This window comes from Pogona vitticeps, chromosome 1, assembly GCF_051106095.1.
Source record: "Pogona vitticeps strain Pit_001003342236 chromosome 1, PviZW2.1, whole genome shotgun sequence".
NCBI classification, from domain to species: domain Eukaryota; kingdom Metazoa; phylum Chordata; class Lepidosauria; order Squamata; family Agamidae; genus Pogona; species Pogona vitticeps.
This window is the reverse complement of record NC_135783.1, coordinates 307,534,322-307,561,649: the sequence shown is the minus strand read 5'-3', so window position 1 is coordinate 307,561,649 and position 27,328 is coordinate 307,534,322. Positions and strand designations below refer to the sequence as shown.

General features: G+C 40.7%; 1 protein-coding gene across 7 annotated transcripts in view; it reads left to right on the top strand.

Annotated features, from left to right (window-relative positions):
• The window catches only part of CDIN1 (CDAN1 interacting nuclease 1), a 186,888-nt gene that overhangs the window by 45,519 nt on the left and 114,041 nt on the right, over positions 1-27,328 (top strand). For 5 of the 7 annotated variants that reach the window (XR_012082578.2, XM_020809827.3, XM_078391883.1 and 2 more), the window contains exons 2-4: positions 7,654-7,699; positions 8,515-8,579; positions 19,602-19,662. Coding sequence is in view for 5 of the 7 variants with exons in the window: in XM_020809827.3 (XP_020665486.1) it covers positions 7,654-7,699; positions 8,515-8,579; positions 19,602-19,662 (172 nt within the window). In the remaining 2 variants the exon portion in view is untranslated. The remainder of the gene's footprint in view (positions 1-7,653; positions 7,700-8,514; positions 8,580-19,601; positions 19,663-27,328) is intronic. The other 2 variants (XM_020809828.3, XM_078391875.1) reach the window with 1 other exon arrangement.

The window sequence follows — 27,328 nt, the reverse complement described above, 5'->3', positions numbered from 1 at the left end:
ATTATGCCTTGAGCCAGAAAGGTATTCACCATTCCACCAATTCAGCCAGCCCTCCATTGGCTGCTTTTAGTAGCCAAGAGGAGTAAGGATGCAGCACAAATGTGATGGGTGTCGCCTGTCCACATCCTCAGGCTGCGTAAGTTGGAATGAATTGATTAACATAAGCTAAGCAGGTGTCAAAATTAGATCTAGAGGATATGTAACAACTTCAGCATCTAAGTCAGAGCGGATCCAAGCAGTTTGGTCTGCAGTATTGCACAGATTCTTCACAGCATGCTATAAATGCTGCAACATGGGTTTCCTTTAGGCTGTTCAGAAGATTGTTTTCTCCAGATAGTTTTAGTGAAATACTAAATGCTGTACAATAAATAGTATATAATCATGTCATTAGAAAATTTGACTCTGTGTGATTTATGCACCAAATGTAGCTATTGAACATCATCTGCACATAACGTGATGCATATAAATACTAAATACAGTAGCTACATGAGGCCAGTGTCATTAACAATAATTAGCATAATTAAAGCTACCTGGCCGATTTTCATAATTAATTGCTTGTATATAACACTCTTAAGTTACAGTTCTCCAAATTTGATTATGTTACCTATAACCAGGTTGTGTCAGCATGTGCAAGTTATCTTTTCCAGCTTTTTAAAAATTATGGTATAATGAGGAAAATACTCAGATTTGACTGGAAGCACTTGATGTTGGAAGAAGAATTTTTACCCATAATTCACAGTCGTATACAAGTTAAATGCATTTGATGAAAATAAAAAGAGAAATGCTGTTTTAGGATGGCATCTTATAAAAGCACAAATCATCAAAGTCTGTTTTTGCATTAAAAGTTATTGGAAAAATGATAACATTAAGTTCTTCCATTGAGGAAAGTTGAGGGAAACATACCTAGTCTGTGAAGTCGATTTTGACAATACTCTCGTTTCTTGGAGGGTTAGTAAAAGAAATCAAAAGATTTGCCATGGTTATTTACGTGTGGGAGATGCTACTTGCAGGATGTATTATATATTAATGGCAAGAGAAAAATGAATCTTGTAGTACTAATTTACCCTTGCCCGCTTCTAGACGAATCCTTCTAGTGGTAATCAGAGGGGGAGCACTTACTTTTTTGGAGTATTCTTCCACAAACACCTCTATCATCTTGGTCAGAAGAGATCAGTGGCCATGCTGGTGTGTTCTGAAAGCTGTAGACCAGTGGTCCCCAACCTTGGGCCTCCAGATGTTCTTGTACTACAACTCCCAGAAGCCTTTACTACCACCTCTGCTGCCCAGGATTTCTGGGAGTTGAAGTCCAAGAACATCTGGAGGCCCAAGGCTGGGGACCACTGCTATAGACAAAGGAAAAGCAACTTTTCCCATCTCTCCTTATGATGCATTCCAGAGCTGGCATGAGTTCAGTTGTCTGCATTGTATAAATCTTGATATGCCAGATTTGTCTTCTTTTTCCTTGCGTGTTCAAATTATCATTTCTCTCTTGAGCAAGGCGGGTGTTCCCCACCCCAGACTCTGCAAATTAGGAGCTTTACCTTATAATAATCATTTTTATTAAAATGTTAATAAATCATTTCATAGTGGCAAAAGTGAGAATGAGTTGACAGCACCTAAGAACAACAATGTCTTTGTTGATACAGTGACTGAATGCTAGTTGCAGTAATTTCATGTGAATCAAAAGGCAGTGCATATTTAAAAAACCCTTCTTAAATGCTGGCTTAATAGATTTATGATCTTGGCAATGTATTAAATCTTCATTTTTAAAATTTAATGTCAAAAAATAACATTCAGTCATAAGAAAAGAACCTATAAAACTGAAGATTTTTCAGAAAGAACGGAGACCTCACTTTTTAAAGGTACCTTGCTAAATGTTTTACAGTGAAAAATCATTTGAGCACTGTGTTCAACTGGCAATTTTCCTCTTACTACTGTTAGTAAGTATTGGCCAACTAGGTCAGACATTATTAAATTTCAACTGGCCCTGTGGGAAAGTAATAGCCTTGTGCTACTATGAATTTTAAATGTTGCCATTTCTGTGTATTGCACTATCATCTGTTCTCACACATCACAAAATTGTATGGAAGTTGTTAGACCAACTTGAGTGTCAAGGTCACAGAAATGATGACTGTTCGAAAGTAGCCCTTTCCCCCCAGAGTTCTGTCATAAAGCTGTCCTTGCGTTGCATGAGACAAGCATCAGGTTGTTGCAATTTTTTTTAGATTTATTGAGTCTAACGTAGGAGGATGTTACTAATTTTGTTTGTGTAAAATGAACCTCATTGTTTTTGCTTATGTGAAGAACAGATATTATAAATGCAGTTCAAGAGATGTTATGTCATGTTGGCATTTAAATAAGGCTTGCATAATTAGCTGTGGCTACTTGGCAATGTGCCAGGGTGAACCTTGGTTGCACAACTGCGTGCATGACGCAGTTGAGTTGTCCCCCTAGCACCTCATCAATTAGCCACAATTAGCTATAACAAATTGTACAAGCCTTATGCAAATACCAGAAGGATTTTAGCCAATGATTCCACAGTCTTCTATACTTCTATTGAATTCTCAGTCAAGAGAACTTAATATAACAACTTGGCTTTCAGTATCACCCACAGAATGAAAAACATAACAAAGGGCAAGAGGCTCTGGTTTTTTTAAAAAACATTTCTAGACAATAGAAATGTTGACTTCTATCAGAAGCCAAAGTTAATCAGCTAGCTAAGGATGGTCCAGTCCAGGAAACTGATGAATCCAACTGGTTTCCTAATGACTCTTGGGGGGGGGGGAGAGATTTCGTGTTGCTTGCAGAGGTTGTGAGTTCCAGATTTGCCAAGTAGAGTTGTTTTGAGTAGTCAGGGCCTTAATACATGCCCCACCAAAGGAATAAGATGCTGATCACTCAGCAACCTGCTATGAAGAATTTGCACTACATTTCGTAGAGAAAGTTGCTCTGATCTGCTCTGACTTGGATGCTGTAGTTGATGCAGGCCCTATAGATATAACTTTGGCCCCTGCTTGTCCTGTTCTAATGGATACGTTTCAATTGGTGCAGTCTGAGGATGTGGACAGGATTATTGGAGAGATGAAAACCACCATATATGAACTAGACCCTTGCCATTTTTTGCTTATAAAAGCAGCCAGAGGGAAAATGGCTGAGTGGGTAAGGGGAGTGGTGAATGCCTCCTTTCACCAGAGTGAGATCCCAGCATGTTTGAAGATGCTTGTAATATTATTGAAAAGGCCCTCCTTGAATTCCAATTTACTTGGCAACTATTAGCCAGACTCAAATACTCCATTTCTGGGCAAGGTACTGGAGGCCCTGCTACATCAACTGCACTGTGTATCAATTCATTTCCAGGCCTCAATTAAAGTGTTGATTAATACCTATAAGGCTCTCTATAGTTTTGGTTGAGGCTATCTGAAGGACTGCATCTCCCCATACAAGCCTTCCCAGTCCTTAGGATCATCAGAGAAGGCCCTTGTCTTGCTCCCATTGCCATCACAAGTACATTTGATGGAAACATGAGAGAGGACCTTCTCTGTTGCTTCTCCCAGGTTGTGAAATGCCTTCCCTCAGGAGGTCAGGTTGCTGCCGTCCCCCTTTTATCCTTTGTCTCACAGCTGAAGACTCACCTCTTCAGGCAGGGTTTTAATAATCATAACTGAATGCCTGAATGTTATTTTTTTAGCTTGGTAAGTTTGTTTTTTAAAATACAGTGGTGCCTCGCATTGCGACGCTAATTCGTTCCAGCGAAATCGCTGTAGAACGAAAACGTCGCAATACGATTTTTAAAAGCCCATAGAAACACATTAAAACCAGATTAATGCGTACCTATGGGCTTGAAACTCACCGTTCAGTGAAGATCCTCCATAGCACGGCCATTTTCGCTGCCTGTGCAGCGAGGAATCTGAACAGCGGGTGGCCATTTTGTTTTCCCGGTGGACATTTTGAAACCGCCTATCAGCTGTTAAAAAATCATCGCTTTGCGATGATCGGTTCCCGAAGCAGGGAACCGATCATCGCAAAGTGAAATTCCCCCATAGGGAACATTGTTTTGCGATTGCAAAAGCGATCGCAAAAAGTTCGTCACAATGCGGTTTTGTCGCAAAACGGAGTGCCCGTTAAGTGAGGCACCACTTTATATGTAGTTTCTCATGTCTCAGAGCAGTAAGTAAACAATCTTACACATGCTTCTTTTACGAAATATTGCCTCCTCTTGTTCCATTCAGTCAGAAGGATGAAGAAGATACTTAGAAATTAAGGGGCCAATTTGAAGACTAGCTGTATCCAAATGTTCTTCTAGTATGATTCTGTTTAGCAGGGATTTTTTCTCTGTAGGTTGTTGGGCTGCGGCTCCGATTATATAGGGTGAATGGGAGTGGCAATCCAATGATATTAGGCCACATTCCACAATTGAATATTTACAGATACAGTGGTGCCTTGCTTGACGATTACCTTGTTAGACGAGGAAATCGCTTGACTATTAGTTTTTTGTGATCGCTATTTCGATTGCTAAACAATGACTGAATGGGCTTTTTCGCTTAACATTGATCAGTTCCCTGCTTTGGGAACAGATTTTTCGCTTAACGACAATCAAAAACAACTGATCGTCAGGTTTCAAAATGGCCACCTGCTGTGCAAAATGGCTCCCCGCTGTGCTTTAGGACAGATTCCTCAAATTACAGGCACCGGAAAATGGCCGCCCTATGGAGGATCTTTGCTGGATACCGAGGTATTTCTCCCATTGGAACACATTGAACCGGTTTTCAATGCATTTCAATGGGCTTTTTCGTTTCGCTTGACGAGGATTTCACTTAACAGCGATTTGAACGGAACGAATTATCGTCAAGCGAGGCACCACTGTAAATTTTTTCCCCATAAGTGACAATTTTCAAACATTCAAAGTAGTCTTCTACAGATGTTGGAAACCAAGCTTACTTTCCATTTTTAGCGAATCATTAGCCAGTGGCATTATATAAATACCCTTTCCAAGTCCACATAACCTCAACCAGCTCAGATTAGGCACAAAGTCAGTGCTTTCGTTGTCCCTGCCACAACACTGAAAGGACTCTCAGCTAGGTGATGATATTTTAGTACAATAGGAAAACAGGAAGTTTAAGTAGCAATGGCAGGGCAGAGAACGCATCTAGGGTGCATTAGTTGAAATGACATCATAAAAATCAGCTGTGTTATGACTAATTGAATTTACTCTATAATTAGTACCAAGAACTTTACAGTTAGTTATTGTGTGTTTTTTCTTGAAGTAGAATAATCTAAGTTCTATTATAGTGTGCAAGTTCCTTCTTTCTCTTGTCACGGCTGAGTAAGTTGCTTAGAGGTATGTAGCCTGCTGCCCTGAACAACTGTTTCTTCTGCAGCTACCGGACAGGATCAAAGTTAGCAGTAGCTTTAGTTAGGCTAGCCTTCCTCATTCTAGTACTCTCCTGATGTGTTGGAATTGCAACCCCTGTTTTTTATAAATTTGTATAAGTATCCATCTACTGATGTTCGTACTTGATGCATCTGCAGTTCACAAAAGGTTATGCCAAAACAAAACAAAGCCGCATCTTAGTCTTTAACACAGACCTGTTTCTGTGAAATAATTGCAAATGTTAGGAGAAGAAGAGTGGTGTTTTTTTTTTAAAAAAAATTCTGAGCTGTTTAAATTTTAAACAGAGTACTTTAAAGTTAAAAAAAATGAAGACAGATGAATTACAGAGCTGGGATGCAATTCTGTGTAGAGGAGTTGGTGAAGAATCAACTTGGGAATGTTTGTAGGGGAATTGCCAGATATCTTCTTTTAAATGTGTATTATGTCTGTGATGCTGTATGCCCAGGAGAGTGTTTAGTGGGGATGCAGAATGGAGGAAGGCTGGAGAAATGGAGAGAAATCTTGTAATTTCTGTGGAGTGGGTATTCTCTAGATTGTAAACCCCCAATCGGATTGGGCCCAAACTTTCTCAAAAACCATACCGCCCTTTATGAGCTTACCCAGGTGTTAAGATCATCAGTGGAGGCCTTGCTCTCAGTCCCGTCTCCCTTGCAGATGTGCTTGGTAGGGACAGGGGAGAGGGCCTTCTTTGTTGCTGCTCCCAGACTCTGGTACTGCCAGCCTAGCAAGAGGCTAGGCCGGCACCATCTTTGTTGTCCTTCCACAGCAGGTGAAGAGTTTGCTCCTCAGGCAGGCTTTTCCTTAGCCGTAGTCAGTCGACTGTCTGGGATGGTTTGTATTTTGTTGCTTCCAAGTCCACTTTAGTGATACTTTTAGCCAACATTTTTTAATTTAGTGTTATTAATTCTTTTTAAATATTTGAATAATTTACTGTTTTAGCTTTTAATATTGTGTTTTTAATGATGTAAGCTGCTTTGGGTCCTTTTTAGGAATGGCAAAAAATATTCTAAATAAAAACAAACAAGCAAATAAGATTACTACCCTGAATCCTTAGTTGAAAGGCATTACCTATTTTTGAGGTTAATCTTTAGTCCAAAATTTTCAGAGATTTGTGGTTTTACTACCAATGGAATGAGGACGCTGTATTAGAATGTTATGCTGTTTTCAGTAGTGGTCCTGAATGCCTTAGGCTAACGTTGATATGTTCTCTTTATTCAACATGAACTCAACATGAAGTCAAGCCATTTATTTTTGGTGTTATTTTTATATCGGGCAATTGTCTTTGTACAGTTTCTGAATATTAGAATAATAAGAATAAGAAACCACTGTTATAAAAAGGAGAAAGTTAATTATTCATTGTGCTTTCTGTATCTATTGAAACTATTTGAGTTGTATTTGAGTTGTGTCTAGAAACAAAATATTCCAGAGTTTATTAATTGCCTTTTGAGATGAGATTGGCTGTCTATCACCACAGAGGAATCAAAAGCAGTAACAGTGAAATATTGATTACCTTTTTTGAGGAAGGAAAGAATCCTGTCCCATTTCTAAATGTTAACTATATTGGAAAGAATTTTTTTTCTCTCTTGGGAAAGAATGTTTTCCAGGTTGCTTCATTGCCAGGTGTTTGACACCGAGTGGAGCTTTAAATGAATGAAGCTTATGGCAGCATTTGGAAATGACTGACTCCAGGGAATCTCAGCTTCCTGCTGTGAAAGTTTCTATTTTCAAAGCACATCAGTTTTAGTAGGAATGTTACAGTGGTCCCATATGCTGCTTCTGACACAGAGCTAAGTTTCTTCCCTGAACATGAGACAGCTACTGAAGAGGTCCCCTTGCTGCTAACAAAATGAATTTCAATATGTTGCCAATGAACAATCGGTATGTTTCCAACAGCTAATGGAATTTAGCTCTGTCAACTGTTAATGAAAATCTGCTTTGTTTCCGTCCCAGCTTCAGTACAAGCTACCAATATCTCATTTTGTGGGTTCAGAAGCTCGAAGGAATCACCCGTACAACATGCCAGCTTCTCTTGCAAGTCCTGCTACATTTTCCCCTCTCATAAACTCTTTTTCCTCACTCTCTCCTTGACCTAGCGGTAGGAAGCCTTTGTCTGAGGTGTTCATCTGGAACAACTTTTCCACACTTGTTTTCATGTTCTGTTAGATTACAGGGCAGCAGGCCTACCTTTGAAGCTCCTTTCTCTTTTGTTTCTTTGCAGTGCACTCCAGTAATTAACTTTGTCCTTCTTTTATTTGTTCCAGTCAATCGCAGTCCACTCTGCTGAGCATCTTCTCCCAGGAGTACCAGGTTAGAAGTTTTCTCCTTTGTGAGGGTTGACAGGTGCCTAATTGAATGATGAATGTCCCTTTATTTCTTTGTAATTGAACTGCCAGCTTTCTGATTGGTTTGGAGGATGTTCCCCTTTCCACATCAAGCACCGCCTGAGTCTCAGTGGATGGCTGCCAAGCCTACCCATCCATCTGTCTAATAACATCTAGCCTTTGCTTATTTGGTGGACCTGTAATAAATTATGCTAAACCATTATTATTCTGACAATAATAATTTCCCTGTGTTGCGTGGTTCCATGTGCTAAATGTTTGCTGACTTGCACTGTCAGTGCCGCTTTCCACGGCTGACAGAGATGATGATAAATGACCATTGCCGGAGTGGCAGAAGGCAAGAGAGGCAGAAAATGGAGTCATTTATCATGAGATGACAGGTGTCAGTCAAGTGGCAAGTCTCAATGGAATTACTTTTTGTAGTTTTCAAATAAGTTGTTTTTAAGCAATGTTCTTCCTGGTTAAAAATGCCAATTGAATTGTAAAACCAGAGTGCAGAGGACTTGGATGGAATTGATTTGAAGGGAAATTAATATAAAGGTTGAAAGAAAGAACAAGTTTTTCTCTGCCCTCTGTAACCCTCAGCAAACTTATTTAGATTCAATTACTATGACCTTACTGCCTTTTACATATAAGCTGTATTGCGGTAGAGTCAGAACATGTTCCATTCAATGCATAAACAAAAAAATTATTTCTAAGGATGGGTCTATGATCTGTGGGCTTTCTTGAATATTTGTACTTTGCTTTGGATTTCTGTTTGTCATGCTCCGTTCTGTTTTTCAGAAAGTAATTAAAAAAACACATGCCAAACATCATACTCCAGAGGCAACGGAAGCTTACTATCAAAGGTATGAGTAACCCAGTCCATTGGAGGGGACAGGGGCTTGCTAATCTGTGGTTCAGTTTATTCTGTGCAACATATTGTCACTTTTAAAAACTCTGTTTAAAAAGATGAAATATAAAGTCACTACTTCAAGAACATAAATGTAATTCTCATCCCTGAAGATTTACAAATTTTATTTTACTAGAAAGTTTCCCAAGATTAGCATTTACCCAAGAACTGCCACAGTACATGTCAATGCTAGCACATTGAATCCCCATAGACTTCAGTGATGCACCTAAGTCTGTGTTGACTTTTGGCCTTGATCTGCGGCAGTCTTTGTTTCATATACAGTCGTGCCTCGACTTACGAACTTAATCCGTATTGGAATAGTGTTCATAAGTTGGTAAATTGAAGCACCATTTCCCATAGGAATGCATTAATCCATTACAGCTGAAGAAAAAAAATCACCAAAATAAATAAATAAAAAGAACACAGCAAGCCCAGTCGGAAGGCGCTCCATTGCTGAGGTTGAAGAAGAAGAAGAAACCTTCAGAAACAAACACTAAAGCCACCTCCATTGCTGAGGTTTAAGAAGAAGAAGAAACCTTCAGAAACAAACACTAAAGCCACCTCCATTGCTGAGGTTTAAGAAGGAAAAACCTCCAGAAACAAAAAGTAAAGCCACCAACAATACAGCACATAAACATACCTGCCCCAGCCAAAACCCACCCAGAACAGTTTTATAAAAGGAGAAAACAGCACGTTACCTCCCTGCAGACACACACGCGTGCGCTCACTCTGAAGCAGAAGGAGGCTCTCCCAAGCCTACGACGATGGCAACACACTCTCTAACTGCTGAAAGGGAAAGAGCTACAGTACAAAGCAGCCTTGTCACCACCTACAGTTAGAAATCTCAATTGCCTGCCTTTTTTCCCTGCCTGTTTCTGTTTGTAAGTGGAAGCTCTGTTCACAAGTGGAAGCAAAATGTTGTGACCGGAACTGTTCGTAAGTCAAAATGTTTGTAAGTAGGGACGTTCGTAAGTCGAGGCACCACTGTACCAAGTAGGTCCTTGGAAGTTTTCCATGCTAGCCTTAGTGAAATGAATGATAATGTATGATCCTTGGATATGAAGCACGGTTAGTCTGTTATTATTATTATTAATTTTATTTATATGCCGCATTTCTCTGAACAAGGGACCCAAAGCGGCTCACAACATTAAAATTCACACAATTTAAAAACACAATAAGTTAAATATTAAGAGATAAGTTAAACAGTATATGATTTTAAATACAATTAAAAGATTAAAACATGAAAACATAAAAAAGGTTTAAATTATCTGCTGAAACGGGGTTCAGGATTCAGTTATAACTGTTAAAAGCCTGCCTGAAGAGATGAGTTTTTAGCTTCTTCTTTTTTTGGAAGGATAACGGGAGGGGCCATCCTGATCTCCCGAGGGAAAGTGTTCCATAGCTTGGGAGCTGCCACAGAGAAGGCCCTCTGCTGTGTCCCCATCAGCTGTGCCTGTGCTGGCAATGGGACCAAGAGGAGGGCCTCCTCTGCTGATCTTAATTTCCGAGAAGGCGCATATAGGAGATATGGTCCTTCAGGTAGTCTCAACCCAAGCTGTATAGGGTTTTATAGGTAATGACCAGCACTTTAAATTGGGTTTGGAAATGGACTGGTAGCCACTGCAGTTCATGTAACAGGTGTGTTATATGCTCCCTGTAGTTGGCTCTAATCAGTAGTCTGGCTGCAAAGTTTTGCACCAGCTAAAGCTTCTGAACCATCTTCAAAGACAGCCCCACATAGAGCGTGTTACATTAATCCAAATGAGATGTAACTAAGGCATGTGTCACTGTAGCCAGATCCGACATCTCAAGGAATGAGTGCAGCTGCCGCACCAGCTTTAGCTGTGCAGATGCACTCCTAGCCACCACCGAGACCTGGGCATCCAAGTTTATGGATGTATCCAGGAGTACACTCAAGCTGCGGACCTGAGTTTTCAGGGGGAGTGTAATCCATCCAGCACAGGTAGTATCCCTATTCCCTCATCTACCTTCCGACTAACCAGGAGCACCGGTGTCTTGTCGTATTATAAGAAACATCCATGAATTTAACTCTCTGTTAGAAAATGAAAATTATATCCAAATATTTGAATTCTGCCTGTTTTACAAAAAGTTATGTCAAAAACACCTTTTATAGGAAGCATGAAGCTTTAGCATGTCATTTCATAAAACATTACATGATTATGTGCACCTGGAGTTTATACATTGGAATTGCTATAGGTTATCTGTTTCTCTATTGACATAGACATCTCAACAACATAATTGGAGCATATTGATACCTGGTAGAGATATGGAATTAAAATTTTACAGTATAGACTGACATGTGAACAGTCTGTGTGGCAAGTGAGGTTGTACTGCGATTATAGATATCTGATATCTAACCGAAACAAAAAGATTGGAGCAAGTTGACTATATGGTACTTGTATGTATTTGTTGATTGATAGGTATGTATTGCAGTAGTACTATGCTGTCTTCATTTCCATTTGTTGCAACAAATTAAAGTTTCCAGAGTGTTAGTAGTCTGTTTTTTTTTATTCCATCTAGATTTAATTGTTCCCAGAGTAGGAGCAATGTTACATAGAGGAATAGAATAGGCAGAGTTAATGAACGGGGTTGTATTGTTCTACAGTTATATGTTGTGTGAACATGAATAGCTCCATGGTTTAGGCATTTGGCTGTGGAACCAGAGGTTGGGAGATCAGTTCCTCACTGTGTCTCCTTGATAGGGTCTAGACTCAATAATCCATAGGGCCCTTTCCATCTATGCAGTTCTAAGATGATGATGATGAATGTGAAATATGTCCCTGCCAAAAAAACTCCCTGCATATTATTATGTTTTACACCTGAATTAAAAGCAAAATAAAAAAGGAACATACTTTTTATTAAAAATGCAGTGTGTGCCATGCTGTTTATAAATAAAACTGATGCTACTTAATCCCACTGCTGTGGTTTTAGAAAATTGAAGTATTTGCTTGTTTTCAATTTTTTCCTGTAATGTTACTAAAAGCATCTAAGGTACTTTAATAAGAACTGCAAACTGTCTCTACCGTATAGTGCTTACATAAGTGGTTAGGGACATTAAATTCCTACTGTGGATGTTAATGCTCATCCACAGTAGGAATTTGGGTAATGGTCATACAAATTCTCAATTTTGATTAGGCTTTTGTTTGTGATTTGATGTGGCATATTTTACTGTTTTTTTATAGTTAGTAGACAGTTAAGCACAGTTAGAACTGGATACAGAACAGCTGATTGGTTCAAAATTGGTAAAGGAGTACGACAAGGCTGTATATTGTCTCCCTGCTTATTTAACTTATATGCAGAATACATCATGCAAAAGGCAGGACTGGAGGAATCCCAAACCCGAATTAAGATTGTAGGAAGAAATATCAAGAACCTCAGATATGCAGATGATACCAATCTGATGGCAGAAAATGAGGAGGAATTAAAGAACCTCTTAATGAGGTTGAAAGAGGAGAGCGCAAAAAAATGGTCTGAAGCTCAACATTAAAAAAAAAACTAAGATCATGGCCACTGGTCCCATCACCTCCTGGCAAATAGAAGGGGAAGATATAGAGGCAGTGACAGATTTTACCTTCTTGGGCTCCATGATCACTGCTGATGGTGACAGCAGTCACAAAGAGTCAGACACGACTTAAAGACTAAACAACAACAAGATAGTTAATACAGTAGCTGGCTGGATAGTTTCATCAGACTGTGGAACCAGAAGTTAGGAGTTCAATTCCCTGCTGTTCCTTGTAGGAGAAGAGCCAGTCTCTGCAGCTCTGAGCAAACTGCACAGTCCCACAGCACCTGGAAAAAGGGAATGGTAAAACACTTCTGTGTATTCCATACTTGAAAACCCCTGGAAATGGACACCATTAAATTAGACTCAACTTGATGGCATTACATTTGTCTGCATGTGCATGTGTTTATATATATTATATTGTTTAGTCGTGTCCGACTCTTCGTGACCCCATGGACCAGAGCACGCCAGGCCCTCCTCTCCTCCACTGCCTCCCGGAGTTTGGTCAAATTCATGGTGGAGCTTCAATGACACTGTTCAACCATCTCATCCTCTGTTGTCCCCTTCTCCTCTTGCCCTCACACTTTCCCAACATCAAGGTTTTTTCCAAGGAGTCTTCTCTTCTCATGAGATGGCCAAAGTAGAGGAGCCTCAGCTTCAGGATCTGTCCTTCCAGTGAGCACTCAGGATTGATTTCCTTTAGAATGGATAGGTTTGTTCTCCTTGCAGTCCAGGGGACTCTCAAGAGCCTCCTCTAGCACCACAATTCAAAGGCATCAATTGTTCGGGAGTCTTTTCTCATGAGATGACCAAAGTATACACTCACATATAACTAGCTTGCAGATTGTGCCAGTCCCATAATACAGTGGTCCCCAACTTTGGGCCTCCAGATGTTCTCAGACTACAACTCCCAGAAGCCTTCACCAACACCTCTGCTGGCTAGGATTTCTGGGAGTTGAAGTCCAAGAACATCTGGAGGTCCAAGGTTGGGGACCACTGCCATAATACACTATTCTATATATCAAGTGTTTAACAAGTACTCATTCTGTGCTTGTTAAACGTGTATTTCCCTGAACTCTTAACCATAATTTGCTGCCTTAATGTGGAGTAATCCACAGTTGTAATCTTAATCATGGAACCAAATTGTGGTGTACTATGTGGTGGTATATAAAAGAAGAAATCAGGAACACCTGTTTGTCACCTTGTTCCCGCTTCCCCCAGTCAAGAAAAGAAAGAAACTTGAAGGCAAGTGTTTGTTTAGTGCAGACAGTGCTAAGCATGGTCATTTAAGCTGGATTTTAATACAAACTTTAGTCAGTCCTATAGTGCTTAATCCATAAACTTTAAATAATTTATGGTTAAGCTTAACTACATCTGCTACACCATTGGCCAGTGTCTTGTTGTTACACTCAACTAGAAAGTAGACCCGTTGATTTAACGTCTGAATGGTACATCCAAATTTATGTAATTTGCAATAGTTAGTATATCTACTCTAGCTGGGACTTACAATAGGATACTGGTCATCATTTAATGAATTAGTATATAGGCACTGCTGTAATTTCAACGGTCTGTAGTTTATTTAACATGCTTAATTTATAAGTTAGAGTAATTAACAAAACATTATTTCCTCTGGGTGTTGTGGGTTTTTCAGGCTCTTTGGCCATGTTCTGAAGGTTGTTCTTCTTAACATTTCGCCAGTCTCTGTGGCCGGCATCTGAAGATCCCGGCCGTGAAAGCCTTCACGAATACATTATTTCCTCTGTCAGTCTTGTTACCTTTAGTGTGCTGTTTATATTTATCTAGAAGTAACGTTCCCTGGACCTAGGAGAACTTACTTTCAAATAAATATATGCATTTGCGCTGTTGTTTTGTCTTGTATTAGGTATACCACAAATTATGTAATGAATATACAAGTATTATGTATCATACTGACATTAGGGAGAAATATGTCACTGGAACAATGGAAGTAATAAATATATGGTGCTCTGATTTATTTGTTTAGATGGCTATCTGAAGTGGTGTATGCAAAAATAAGCATAATTCTTACTCAGATTCATAATTAACAGGCCTGCTTCATTTGTTCTACTTTTATCTGTGAAGTACTCTAACCCTGTCACCCAAGAACACTGTTGTAAGGAAGAGAAGACAAAGTTGTCTTTTCCCATTTCATTCATTATGTAAATTCCAGAGGCAGGGTGCTGAGGTCACAGTCTGACCTGTGCTACAAGTACTTAGTAGTCAGGGTTGGCATGGATGTCGTGCTTGAATCGAGAATACAAGTCAGTAAGTTCAGAGTAAAATGCATAGCATAGTGAAGTTATTTTTGTTGCCTATTTCATTGAATGGCAACAATTTCCAAAGATCATCTGACTATTTGGAGATTCTTAGCCCTTTCAACAAACATTATTTGAAGTGTTGTGTGAAATGTCAGTATATATCTGAGAGAGAGAGATCTAGAGCCTTTAATAATACTACTTTTCCATTGAGGAAGAATGAGCTGTTTTTTGTTAGTGTTGCACCATGTACTTCATTCTCAAATAGTTTTTATTTTATTGTATTTATTTACAATCCCTTTTCATTTCTACACTTCCTTTCATCTCACAGAGGCTATAGAGTAGTTGGCAATTTAATTGTCTATGCATTTTTTATTCTAAAAGCAGAACTTGAATTCCAATCAAATCACCACCATAGCGCATGCCATCATTTCCCCCACAGCCCTGCCTTCCTCCTCCTCTTCCATGTAATAGGACAATCTAGCTTCTAGCAGTTAATGTTGTAAAATACAGTTTAAAAGAATACTTGGAGAGTTAGCATGGTATGTTCTTGCTAAGTAAGTTCTCACACCATGGCATTGGCTCACCCAATCCAAACTACAATAAATTATAGTTCATTTGTAGTATTTGTTTACTTATAAGAAATACATGTTATTTTCAATGCCTAAAACACAGGAGATGTTAGGAGGCGATTGCCTAGAGTTTTAGGCTTTGGTGCCACAGTATCTAATGACAACCAGTTCTATCTCTTCTTTCTCTGATTCTAAGGAAGCTGTTCCAGGCCTAGAACAGTGTCTGTTGTCATTAATAAACTGAATGAGGGTAGACAAAGAGAAACTTAACCCAGGCAAGACAGAGGTACTGCTGGTCAATTAGAAAGCAGATCAGAGGATGGAAATCCAGCTTGAGATGTAAATGGGGTTACATTCCCCTGAAAAGTAAGGTCTGCAGCTTGATGTAGTCCTGAATTGAATCAACCCTGTATGTGTGAGTTTATTTATTTATTTATCTTGTTTGCCGTCCACACTACTCAAAGGTCTCTGGGTGGCTTACAACAATTTAAATGTAATAAAAGATATAAAGATAAAACAATTAAAATACAATTAAAATACAGTACTTTAAAAATTACCATCAGGACCCACAGTTGATATTATTTAAATTAAAAAAAACTTCTGGAACAGGAAGGTTTTGACCTGGTGCCAAACGTCATCAGTGTCGGCCAGACGAATCTGACTTGAGATGGCGTTCCATAGTCTGGGGGCAGCTGCCAAAAAGGCCCTTTGTCTAAAAGCCATCCCTCTTACCTCCTTGAGGGGTGGCTCTTTCAGGAGGGCCCCCTGGCTAGATCTTAATTGCTGGGTAGGTTCACATGGAAGGAGGCAGTCCTTTAAGTATCCAGAGCCCAAGCTGTTTAGGGCATTATATGTCAAAACAAGTACTTTGAATTAGCAGCGGGCAGCAACTGGTAGCCAGTATCATTGGAACAGAATTGGCCTGATATGTTCCCTAGCAGCCCCACCACTCAGCAGCTGCACAGCTTGATTCGGAACCAATCGTAGTTGCTTGACTGTCTTCAAAGGCAGCCCCATATACAGCACATTGCAGTAATCTATATGGGATGTTACCAGTGCATGTGTAACTGTCATGAGACTCTGCTCATCCAGGTAGGGCCGTAGCTGGTATAATTTTCGCAGTTGAAGGAAGGCAGCCCTGGCCACTAAGTCCACCTGAGCTTCCAGAGTTTAGACCCGGGTACAGGAGCACCCCCAGGCTGCAAACCCTGTTCCTTAGGGGGAGTGCAGAGCAGAGAAATGGCCCTCCAACCTGTCCGGCGAAACACCCACTAACAGCCCTTCCGTCTTGCCTATTAACCCTCATCCAGTCCATTATCAGGTCCAGACACGAGTTCAGCACAGAAACCACCTCACCTGGATTGGTGGAAAACGAGAGGTAGAGTTGAGTATCATCAGCATATTGCTGACTCCTCAGCCCAAACCCTCTGATGAACTCCCCCAGCAGTTTCATGTAGATGTTAAAGAGCATTGGGGACAGTATTGAGCCCTGAGGAACCCCATGACATGAACGCCATGGGCCAAACCAACTGTCCCCCCAGCTTCAGAGGTGCCAAGGAGTGAATTTGTGCATTTGATGCTAATGTCCCCACTGTGCCCATTCCTTGAGATTTCTGGTCAGGCTATGGCGATAGAAGCCTTAGTTACTTCCTGTTTGTATTACTACAAAAAAATTCTACACAGGGTGTCTTTGAAGAGTAAACTTTAGCAGGTTCAAATTGCTGCAGCCAGACTACTGACTGGCTCTGATTACAAAAAACCAAAGTGTGCTGCCTATATGCAGCCTCATAGAATGTAAAACACTTTCTGGGCAGTTTCCAATTAATTATGCAAGTTATATATTGCCCCCACTCCTCCAGCGAGCTCAGCGCTTGATTTACTAGTCTCATAAGGATAGAAGGCTGAGTCAACCTCCAGCCAGCTACCTGAGCTCATCAGGAATGAACTCAGGTCATGAGCAGAGTCTTTACTGCAGTATTGCAGTGTAACCACTGCAGTTTAACCACAAGCAGCATATAACTCCCTCATTGCAATAGCTTCGCTGGCACTGGTCCATTTTCATGACAATTCAAGTGCTGGTTATGACTCTATACAGTTTGGGTCCAAGGCTATTTGAAGAACCAAATCATATGACTCCCCCTGGCTTTTAAAATCTTCTGGGGAAGCCCTTCTAAACGTCTCTCCACTCTAACAGGCCTGTTCAGTGACGATGCCACAGAGTGGCCACTCCCAAGTTGTGGATTGCACTCCTCTAGGAAGCCAGACAGGCCCCCTGCCTCTTGTTCTTTTGCTAGCAGACAAAGACCTTTTTTAAGCAGACTTTAAGAGATTTGGACAAGTGGTCGTATTAGCAATACTCCGTTTATTGAATATAGAAGATTATGGGGTTTAGAAGTGTTTTTCAAAGTAACTTTAATGGTAGTTTTTAATGTTGTGTGTTTAATTGTATTTAATATTATATTTTTATGGTGTTTTTAAGTGTGACCATTGTGTCGTGTTAAATCAGTTTTAATGCTTTCAGTTTTCTGTGGGGAGGAAAGTGGCATATAAATTAAATTACATTAAATTAACTTTACCAAGCTTTAGTTGCCCTTGTTCTGCACTATTTTTCACCTGTTGTCCACTTAGATTCTTGAAGACAGGACAATATTTAATTATTTGTTAATCAGTTGAATGCTCACTTCTAGGCCAGATCAAAAGCACACAAGTTCCGTACTGCCTATCATAATAATAATAAATGTTTATTATGGTCATTGACCAGCCTATCATATCATCCTGCAGATGGGCAAAGTTTGATTGGGGCTCAGCTGGATGTGTGCTCCTCGGGAATCTAACAAGAGATAGGTGATTCCAGAGAATGAGAATCTTACGTATTCTCCACCATTTGGAACAATTCTTAGGAACAGGTTCCTGGGAAAGTACTAGTGGCTTTTATAAGGGTCTGCACTCAGTTAAACACCAAGAGTAAAAAATAAATATAATATAATGGTCTGGTTTAGGCATTATATGGCATTTTAAACATGGCTAGACAGGATTAATTTCCTCTGTCATTGCTTTGTTCATTCTTTCAGAGCTCAGTTTCAAGAGTAGGGAGTTACTTCTCACTTGTAGGCTCAAAATGCAAGTGAGAACGTTGGAAAATCTATGTTCTGGCTCCCATGCCAACAGAAAAGCAACAGCCTTCCTCAGGCAGCATTAAAACCAGGAACAAAGAGATGATTGAGGGTATAGGGCTTGGTGCTCTCTTCTAACTGCATTCGGAATGCCAGCTAATATACCACCCAAATAGATCCAAAGAGAAAATGATTGTTAAAAACCAATGGGGTTTGGATCAAAATGATCCTGTCTGGCTAAATCTAGAACAAATCTAAAAATAATTTGTTGCTTAACCCTACCCCCCACAAAAAAGCTGCAACAAATATGGTAAATAGAGTAAATGACATCAAATCTGGTTGTAATAGTATCTGATTACTCCTAAAAGAATATAGTAATATTGCTAACCTATCAAAACATATGTGTAAAACATGCTTTCAAATTATGCAAGCAGTTTGTTCATTACTTTCAGAAAATAATTTTATCTTTATAAATTATGAAAAGTTGTAATACCTATTTCAGCTGAATGTTTGAATAGATATGTAGGTACTTGCTTGATTACAGTAATTGTTTTTTATTTTATTCTATTGTTTTCCTCTTCATAAGAGATCTATTTTTTGTATTTGATGTTTTTGTACTCATTTTTAAACAGTAGAGCAGACTTATGGAGCATTTAAGCTCTCAAGAAAAGCTACTGAGAATTTAAAAGGGTAAGGCTCCAGCTTGAGTTGTTGCAGTCCAACGTCTTATATAATTGGCACATCCAATTAAACCTTTTGTCTTTACTGCTAGGTGATGGTTTGTGAGGTCATAAAATAGTGGTACAGTGGAAGTCAGTATTCTGGTTCATTGTGGAATCCAAACTGAATTCTTGTCTCTGTGGGCAAAGTTGGACACTGAATTGGACATCTTTTAGGAGGTCTGCAATGTGCTCTGAACTAGAAATGGCTTTCCAGTTGACTTTGGACTGTAAGATCTCCAAGGGGAGCCCTAACTCATATGTATGGATATATTTTCTGCTTCAGAAGGTTTAAAATGTCCATGATGTGGGATGTGACGTTTTTTCATGTGTGCAGTAAATCAGATTCAACTCAGCCTTTTTATTCACCAGTTTACTAGTACAAACCAAACAGTGAGGCTGGTGTATAGGAGTCAAAGTGCTTCCAAACTAATTGCCTTTCACTTCTGCCACCCGGATCGCAACATATGGGGCACAAAACCACATTTTCCAAATGAAGCACTCCTGTTTGCCTGTCAGTGAAATGGTTATAATTTTATACAATATCATGCCAGCTTCTTTTCTTTATGGTGTGATATAGATACTGCTGCTTTGATCATGAAGGAGAAGCATCAGGAGATTTTGGTGACCAGGAGCTCATTTGCAAGTGTTTACAGTTTAAGCTAGAGTGTTGCTAAGTAATTTTCTTTCTAGCTCTACTGAAAGAGAAAACTGTTATAATATCAATGCTAACTTAAAAAAAAAACTATAGAAGTATTTTCTTCTTATTTTCAAATAGGTACCTGACGGGAGTGACCACAAATGCAGCTTCTCCCGTATTATTGGAACTGGCCAATGAGGTAAAATTTTAAAAATGAAACAAAAAACAAACTTTCATCTAAACAGAAGGAAAATATGTAGAGTGACTTTAACTTAGAAAAACAACTAAATGAAAATGTGGGTTTAAGGCACTTCAGACACTCCAAATTGATCTGATATCTGTTAATACTTTTAGTAATTAGAAAAAAATGTTGATTGTTAGTTAATTGGTTGATGCCATTAATTCTTTATCTTCAGAGCACATGTGCATAAAATTTCTTGAATTATTTTCTTTTCTAAAATATTTTCCCTCTTTTTAAAAGAAAATTAAGATGTCATGTACTTACTATAAATTGTTGATTCACTTTCATCTACTTGGATATGTTAACAATTAAGGAATTTAATTTCTTGATTAGGATTGTTTTCATGGACATACCTGTAATGTAAAAATTATGCAATAAAGATCAAAACAATTGTAATTTTAATCTTTTTAGCACAAAGATCAGTATAAAACATTAATATTAATGTGACTATTCCTCATGTTCATTGAAGTTCAAAGAACTACTTTTACCTTTGTGGTCATATTTAGGTTTATACTTATACATACTTAATAGCAAAAAACAAGATTCATACAGTCCTGACTGTATAGGTGGAAACTCATGGATCTATAGCAGCTGAAAAATGCATAAGGCTTCCACTGCGTTTTGCTTAAGCAGGGTGCCTTGCTCCTTGTCTCATTCATAGAATTTAGGTCAGGGTGGACCAGGAGAAGTGCTTGCAGAAGCAGACCAGAGTAAAGATTGATCTGGCCCCGCCTGTAATGAATTTTAAGAGATGCTTTCTAGAAGGAGCTCTGTTACCATGATCACATAAGGTGTATAGTCATAACTGAAATGTCTGTCTTTTAAAATGTTTTTTTTTCAGATGCAGAAATATCACTACCTTATGATAAAAGATAGATGGCCTGGTTCTGCCATATTTTAGGTTTTTAGGTTTACACAGATCTTGATGGTTCATTAATTTTATTTGAATTATGTAATGTTTTTCTTTGTGGTGGTTGGCTATCAGAATATGCCTCTTTTTATTGTCAACTGCCCAGCGTAGTACTTGTCACTAAGTTGTGTGATATACAGGTATCTGAAATAAATAAATAAATAAGTACATATTACTGGTAGTTTGATTTTGAAAATGTCATGCAATTCTCAGAAGAATGTAAGAACGCATCATTGTTCTGAGTTGTCTTTCAAATCCTAAAAACAGTAGTAAGACCAAAAATTATTCTTCACATTAAAAAGAATGTGCTTGTAACAGTAGCAGTGAGTTCTGCATGTTATATGGCAAAGGAAGTATGGTATTTCCATAAGCTTCTGTCTGATTTACATGGCTGTATAATCGGAGAATGAGCAATTGCCTATCAGTTACTAGATGATTTAATGGTCTATAAATTGTCTATAGAATGTAATTATAAAGAAACAAAAGTATGTGTGTTGTATTACCACCAATGAGTTTATCTTGCAATTTTTGTCAGAAGATTCAAGTTGATGCCATTTTCTTTATTTTAAACAAAAGAAATCTTGTTCAAAAAGGATCCTTCATAAAAACAACATGCATTACATGAGGATTGTCATAGACAAGCACCTCATGGGTGCAAAGATGTGCAGTGTTAATTGACTTGTTTGAATCTGCTGTAGTTTGCGTTTCTTTTTCTTCATGTAGTTCCCATTCTCTTTTAGACAATGTGCATGATATCTAATATTTAAAGCATAGATATATTCATACACAGTACTCTTATATCTTAGCAATTCATGGTGGTAGCTGTGTGTGTTTAATTTCAAGTTTAGAGACAAGTAAAATTACAGTTAAAGAAAATGTGTTTTAAAATATTTTTATTTATTGGTAGCAACATAGAAGCAGGTATATATGAAAGGCAATGTTTTTGTGACTGCTCCTGATGCATTAGGGAAATATGGCAATAACAAGCATGAGATTACTGCTTCCATACAATCAAGATGCCATTTTTATATGATAGTTAATATTTAAATGGCATACCCCTGCATGTGCTGACAATTGGTGTAATGGTAATACTTTATGAGTCAATATATATTTAATCAGTGGAAACTGTAAAAATTGATGAGAAATATATAACATAGATGCATTACAGTGTGTAACATCTCTCTTAAATAAGAGCGGACCATTGTTGTTATTGAATTTTTGTGACGGATCTCTGGTTATTTTTAAATGCCAGAAGTGTTCACTTTTAACATACAAGTTGATTTTTTAATCCCCAAACTCTAAGAAACTCTAAGCTCACAATAATAAAATTAGTCACTCTGTTCACACCAGGCAAATATTTTCTAGTGGGATTTGAGGCACTATGAATTTTACTTACATGCTAAATTCTGACATGAAGCATGATGGCCCTATTTCAGAGAAAGATGGGTACATGATTAATATGAAAATTAGGGAGATGCAAGTACCTGAACTAATAAGGTAGTCCTTATTCAGGCTGGACTACCTTCAGTAATTTCACCATTTTTCATGTGTCAACTCTGATGTGGGTTACTGGAAATAAGCAGTTCTAGAGAAAGCATTTCTTTCTACTTGGGGAATTTAAGGGCATTCAAGTACATATATATTTGGAAAAATATGGACACGAAGGAGGGAATCTTTCTTACATTTGGTTCCTAAATCAAAATGGAATGGAATATTGAATGTAAATGAAAAAAGTCATGAAAAACATTGTGATACTGCCAGTGAGGCATGCTCTTTTATTATTATTATTTACTAGACTAATATAATTTGCTGCTCGTTTGTTTGTTTTTAAAGAAAAAATGTGAATTTTCAGAGGATAGTAAATATTGCAGTCCTAATAAATAAAAGCCCTTATCAGAAAGGATCCCTGTTTCTTAAATGTATTTGACGAATTCTCCCAGATTAGTTTTTCCCCGAGAATTTGCAGATTCTTCTATTCACACTGCTTGATCTTGAGTTGGTGTTAACAATTTATTGCATTTCCAAGTTTTCAGTAACACATTGTAAAGAAATACAGTGGTGCCTCGCATAGCGAGGTTAATCCATTCCGGATTAACCTTCGCTATGCGAAAACATCGCTAAACGGGAATAAAAAAGCCATAGAAACGCATTGAACTTTGTTCAATGCGTTCCTATGGCTTTAAAACTCACTGTTAAGCGATGTTCTGCCATAGCGCCGCCATTTTCGCACCCTCGGTAAGCGAGGGTAGGGCGCGAAAATGCGGCGCGGACTTTCCGGCGGCCATTTTGGAACCGCCGATCAGCTGTTCTCCCGGCTTCGTTATGCGATATTCACTAAGCGAAACGCTTAGCGAATATCGCAAAGCGGAAAATCCCCATAGGGGCCATCGCTGAGCGAATGCTCCAGCGATGGCCCAGAGCGCCTCGTTAAGCGATTTCATCGCTCAGCGAGGCGCTCGTTAAGCGAGGCACCACTGTAATATAGCCACTTCTTTTAACAGATGGATTCAAGTGTACTAAATGTGGGTTTCAGTTAATGTATTCTGGGTTAGAATTTTGTTATTAATTTTTAAAAGGTCCTGTTAGAGCATTCTCAAATAGATAACACGTTAGACACTTCCTATGACTTCAACTGTGCACAAAGTTGATTTCCATGAATCCCATCAGTTTCAGTGGAACTTGAACCGTCAGCACATCAGAACCGATATGTTTATACCATCTAGATTAAAATGTAAAATAATAAGTTGAGGCTATTATTATTTAAGAAAAGAGGCGACAATATATCATTCTAAACTGTCTCCCTAAAATAGCTATTGTGTAGCAGAAATAGTTAGATTAGTAGCAGAAATAGTCAGATAAATGTTTCATCATTTCCTGTTTATATTTTTGCTTTTATAGAAGGAGATTTTTGTCAATAAGTCAAAATTTCTGATTTCTCACCAGGTTTTTACTGGTTGGATCCTTTTATTTATTTATTTATTTATTTATTTATTTATTTATTTATTTATTTATTTATTTATTTATTCATTCATTCATTCATTCATTCATTCATTCATTCATTCAATTTATATGCCACCCACACTGCCCAGAGGTATCTGGGCGGCTTACAATAATTAAAATTCAATACAGTAAAAGATAAAATAATTAAAATACAATTAAAATACAATTAAAATTGCCATCAGACCTACAGCTAATATTATTTCAATTAAAAGCCTTCTGGAACAGGAAGGTTTTGACCTGGCGCCGAAATGTCATCAGCGTCGGCGCCAGACGAATCTCAGTCGGGAGGGCATTCCATAGTCTGGGGGCAGCTGCCGAAAAGGCCCTTTGTCTACAAACCGTCCCTCTTACCTCCTTAAGGGACGGCTCTTTCAAAAGGGCCCCCTGGCTAGATCTTAACTGCCGGGTAGGTTCATATGGAAGGAGGCGGTCCTTCAGGTATACAGGGCCCAAGCCGTTTAGGGCTTTATATGTCAAAACAGGCACTTTGAATTGGGCCCGGGCAGCAACTGGTAGCCAATGTAACTTATACAGAATCGGCTTGATATGTTCCCTGGCGGCTGCACCACTCACCAGCCGCGCAGCTCGATTCTGGACCAGTTGCAGTCGCCGGACCGTCTTCAAAGGCAGCCCCACGTAAAGCGCATTGCAGTAATCTATGCGGGATGTTACCAGTGCATGTGTGACTGTCATGAGACTCCGCTCGTCCAGGTAGGGCCGTAGCTAGTATAATTTCCGCAACTGAAGGAAGGCGCCCCTGGCCACCGAGTCCATCTGGGCTTCCAGTGTTAGACTGGGGTCCAGGAGCACCCCCAAGCTGCGGACCCTGTCCCTTAGGGGGAGTGTAACCCCATTCAGGGCGGGGAAATGGCCCTCCAGCCTGTCCGGTGAAGCACCCACTAACAGCACTTCCGTCTTGTCTGGATTGAGTTTCAATTTATTAACCCTCATCCAGTCCATTATCAGGTCCAGACAGGAGTTCAGCACAGAAACTGCCTCACCTGGATTGGTGGAAAACAAGAGGTAGAGCTGAATGTCGTCAGCATATTGCTGACTCCTCAGCCCAAACCTCCTGATGACCTCTCCCAGCGCTTTCATGTAGATGTTGAACAGCATGGGGGACAGTATCGAGCCCTGAGGAACCCCATGACATAACTGCCATGGGGCAGAGCAACTGTCCCCCAGCACCACCCTCTGGACACGGTCAGCCAGGAAGGAGCGGAACCACCATAAAACGGTGCCCCCAACTCCCAACCCAGCCAGCCTATCCAGAAGGACACCATGGTCGATGGTGTCGAAAGCCGCTGAGAGGTCCAGGAGTATCAACAGGGTCACACTCCCCCTGTCTCTCTCCCGGCAAAGGTCATCATACAGTGCGACCAAGGCAGTCTCTGTACCAAAACCAGGCCTGAAACCCGATTGAAATGGATCCAGAACATCCGTTTCATCCAGCAGCGCCTGGAGTTGCCCGGCCACAACCCGCTCCAACACCTTGCCCAAATAAGGGAGGTTCGCCACTGGTCGGTAGTTGACCACCAGCCTTGGGTCCAGGTTAGGCTATTTAAGGAGTGGTCGAATTACCGCCTCTTTCAAGGCGGTAGGGACCACTCCCTCTTCCAGAGAGGCGTTCACGGCCTCCTGGACCCAGGTGCGAACCCCCCTGGCTGATCTTCCAATTAGCCAGGATGGGCAAGGGTCGAGCGGAGTGGTGGTAGAACGGACAGATCCAAGCACCCTGTCCACATCATCAGGTCTCAACAATTGAAACTCATCCATTAATACTGGACCTAAGCACGGCGCACTGGACACATCCTCTGATTCTGCAGTAACTGTGGGGTCCAACCCACTGCGAATCTGAGCGATTTTTCCCTCAAAATGTATGGCAAACTCATCACAGCGAGCTGATGAGCAGTCCGGGACCTCCACCGGATTTCCCGGTTGAAGAAGATCCCGGACAACCCGAAACAGCTCTGCTGGACGACATTCTGAGGAAGCAATACGGCTGGAGAAATATTGCCGTTTCGCCAGCCGTATTGCCACGAAATAGGCCCGATAATGGGCTCTAAGTCGTGTTCGATCGGACTCCCAGCGGGATTTCCTCCACCTGCGTTCCAGCCGTCTCCCCTCTCGCTTCATCGCCCGCAGTTCAGAAGTATACCAAGGAGCTGTCTGGGCTCGGTGAGCAGGGAGAGGGCGCTTAGGCGCAATCGTGTCAACCGCCCGAGTCGTCTCCCTATTCCATAGGGTGACCTGAGCTTCGACAGGAGCGCTGACCATATCAGACGGATAATCCCCCAGAGCATTCAGGAATCCATCTGGATCCATTAGTCTCCGAGGGCGGATCATCTTAATAGATCCCCCACCCTTGCAGAGGGAAGAAGAAGCTAATAGACTGAACTTGACCAGGAAGTGGTCTGACCATGACAATGGGGTCACAACCAGCCCCTCCACATCCAAACCACCATCTTCCAGTCCCGTTGAGAAAACCAGGTCCAAGGTGTGGCCCTTCTCATGCGTCGGACCGATGACACATTGAGACAGCCCCATGGTTGTCATGGTGGCCATGAAGTCCTGAGCCGCCCCAGTCAAGGCAGCCTCGGCATGGATGTTGAAATCCCCCAGCACCAACAGCCTGGGAGTCCTCAACACCAGGTCCGAGACTACCTCCGTCAGCTCAGGCAGGGAGACTGTTGGTACGCAGCAGGGTGGGCGGTACACCAACAGAATCCCTAACCTGTCTCGCGAGCCCAACACACAATACAGGCCCTCGAGACCTCCTCTCAAAGGGACAGGAAGCCTGGTCAAGGAGATAGAACTCCTATAGACTATAGCAACTCCCCCTCCCCGACCCTCCGAGCGACCTTGGTGTTGGACCGAGTACCCAGGCGGACACAACTGGGAGAGGGGAACACCACCCTCCTCTCCCACCCAGGTCTCAGTAATGCACGCCAGGTCAGCAGCCTCATCCAGAATTACATCATGGATGAGGGCAGTTTTATTTTGTACTGACCTGGCGTTCATCAACAGCACCGTGTGGCTCGAGGGTTTGCTGATATGATCACCTGATACCATCTGGTTGGGGGCAGGACTAGAAGAGGGGATAGATGTAAGATATCTAACCTCTCTTCTCCTACACGGGCATGTCCTACCCCCACCGCCATTCCTTCCCCTACCCAGCACCACCTCAATGGCTGCCCCCTCCAATGTCCTCCCCCCTTCCTGTTCCATTAGATCCGCTGTGGGTCTCTTCTTAATTGATGGCAATTAATAACAATTTAAAAACATTTAAAACATATATAAAATAAAACTTTTCTAAAGCCCCTTCTCTCCCTCCCAGCCATGTAGCTCATGTTGAGAGGGGGATGAGACAGCCGGGAGCAGCAGGGCCTGATCCTGCAGGCACAGGGGAAGGCTGAGCCAGCTCCCTTGAGAAAGAGCTGGCATCCAACAGGGGCCCAACCACAGTTCCACTGCCTCTCACCCAGTGGGCTGTGGCCGGCAGATGGTCTCTGGTTCCCTCTGTAAGCAGGCACGCTCGTCCGGTCAGGTCCCAAGGGAAGCTCTGGTTAAAAGCTTTCTCTCCCCCTGGGCCAGGTGGCCGGTGTTGGTAGGGGATGTGGCAGCCGGGAGCAGCAGGGCCTGATCCTGCAGGCACAGGGGAAGGCTGAGCCAGCTCCCTTGAGAAAGAGCTGGCATCCAACAGGGGCCCAACCA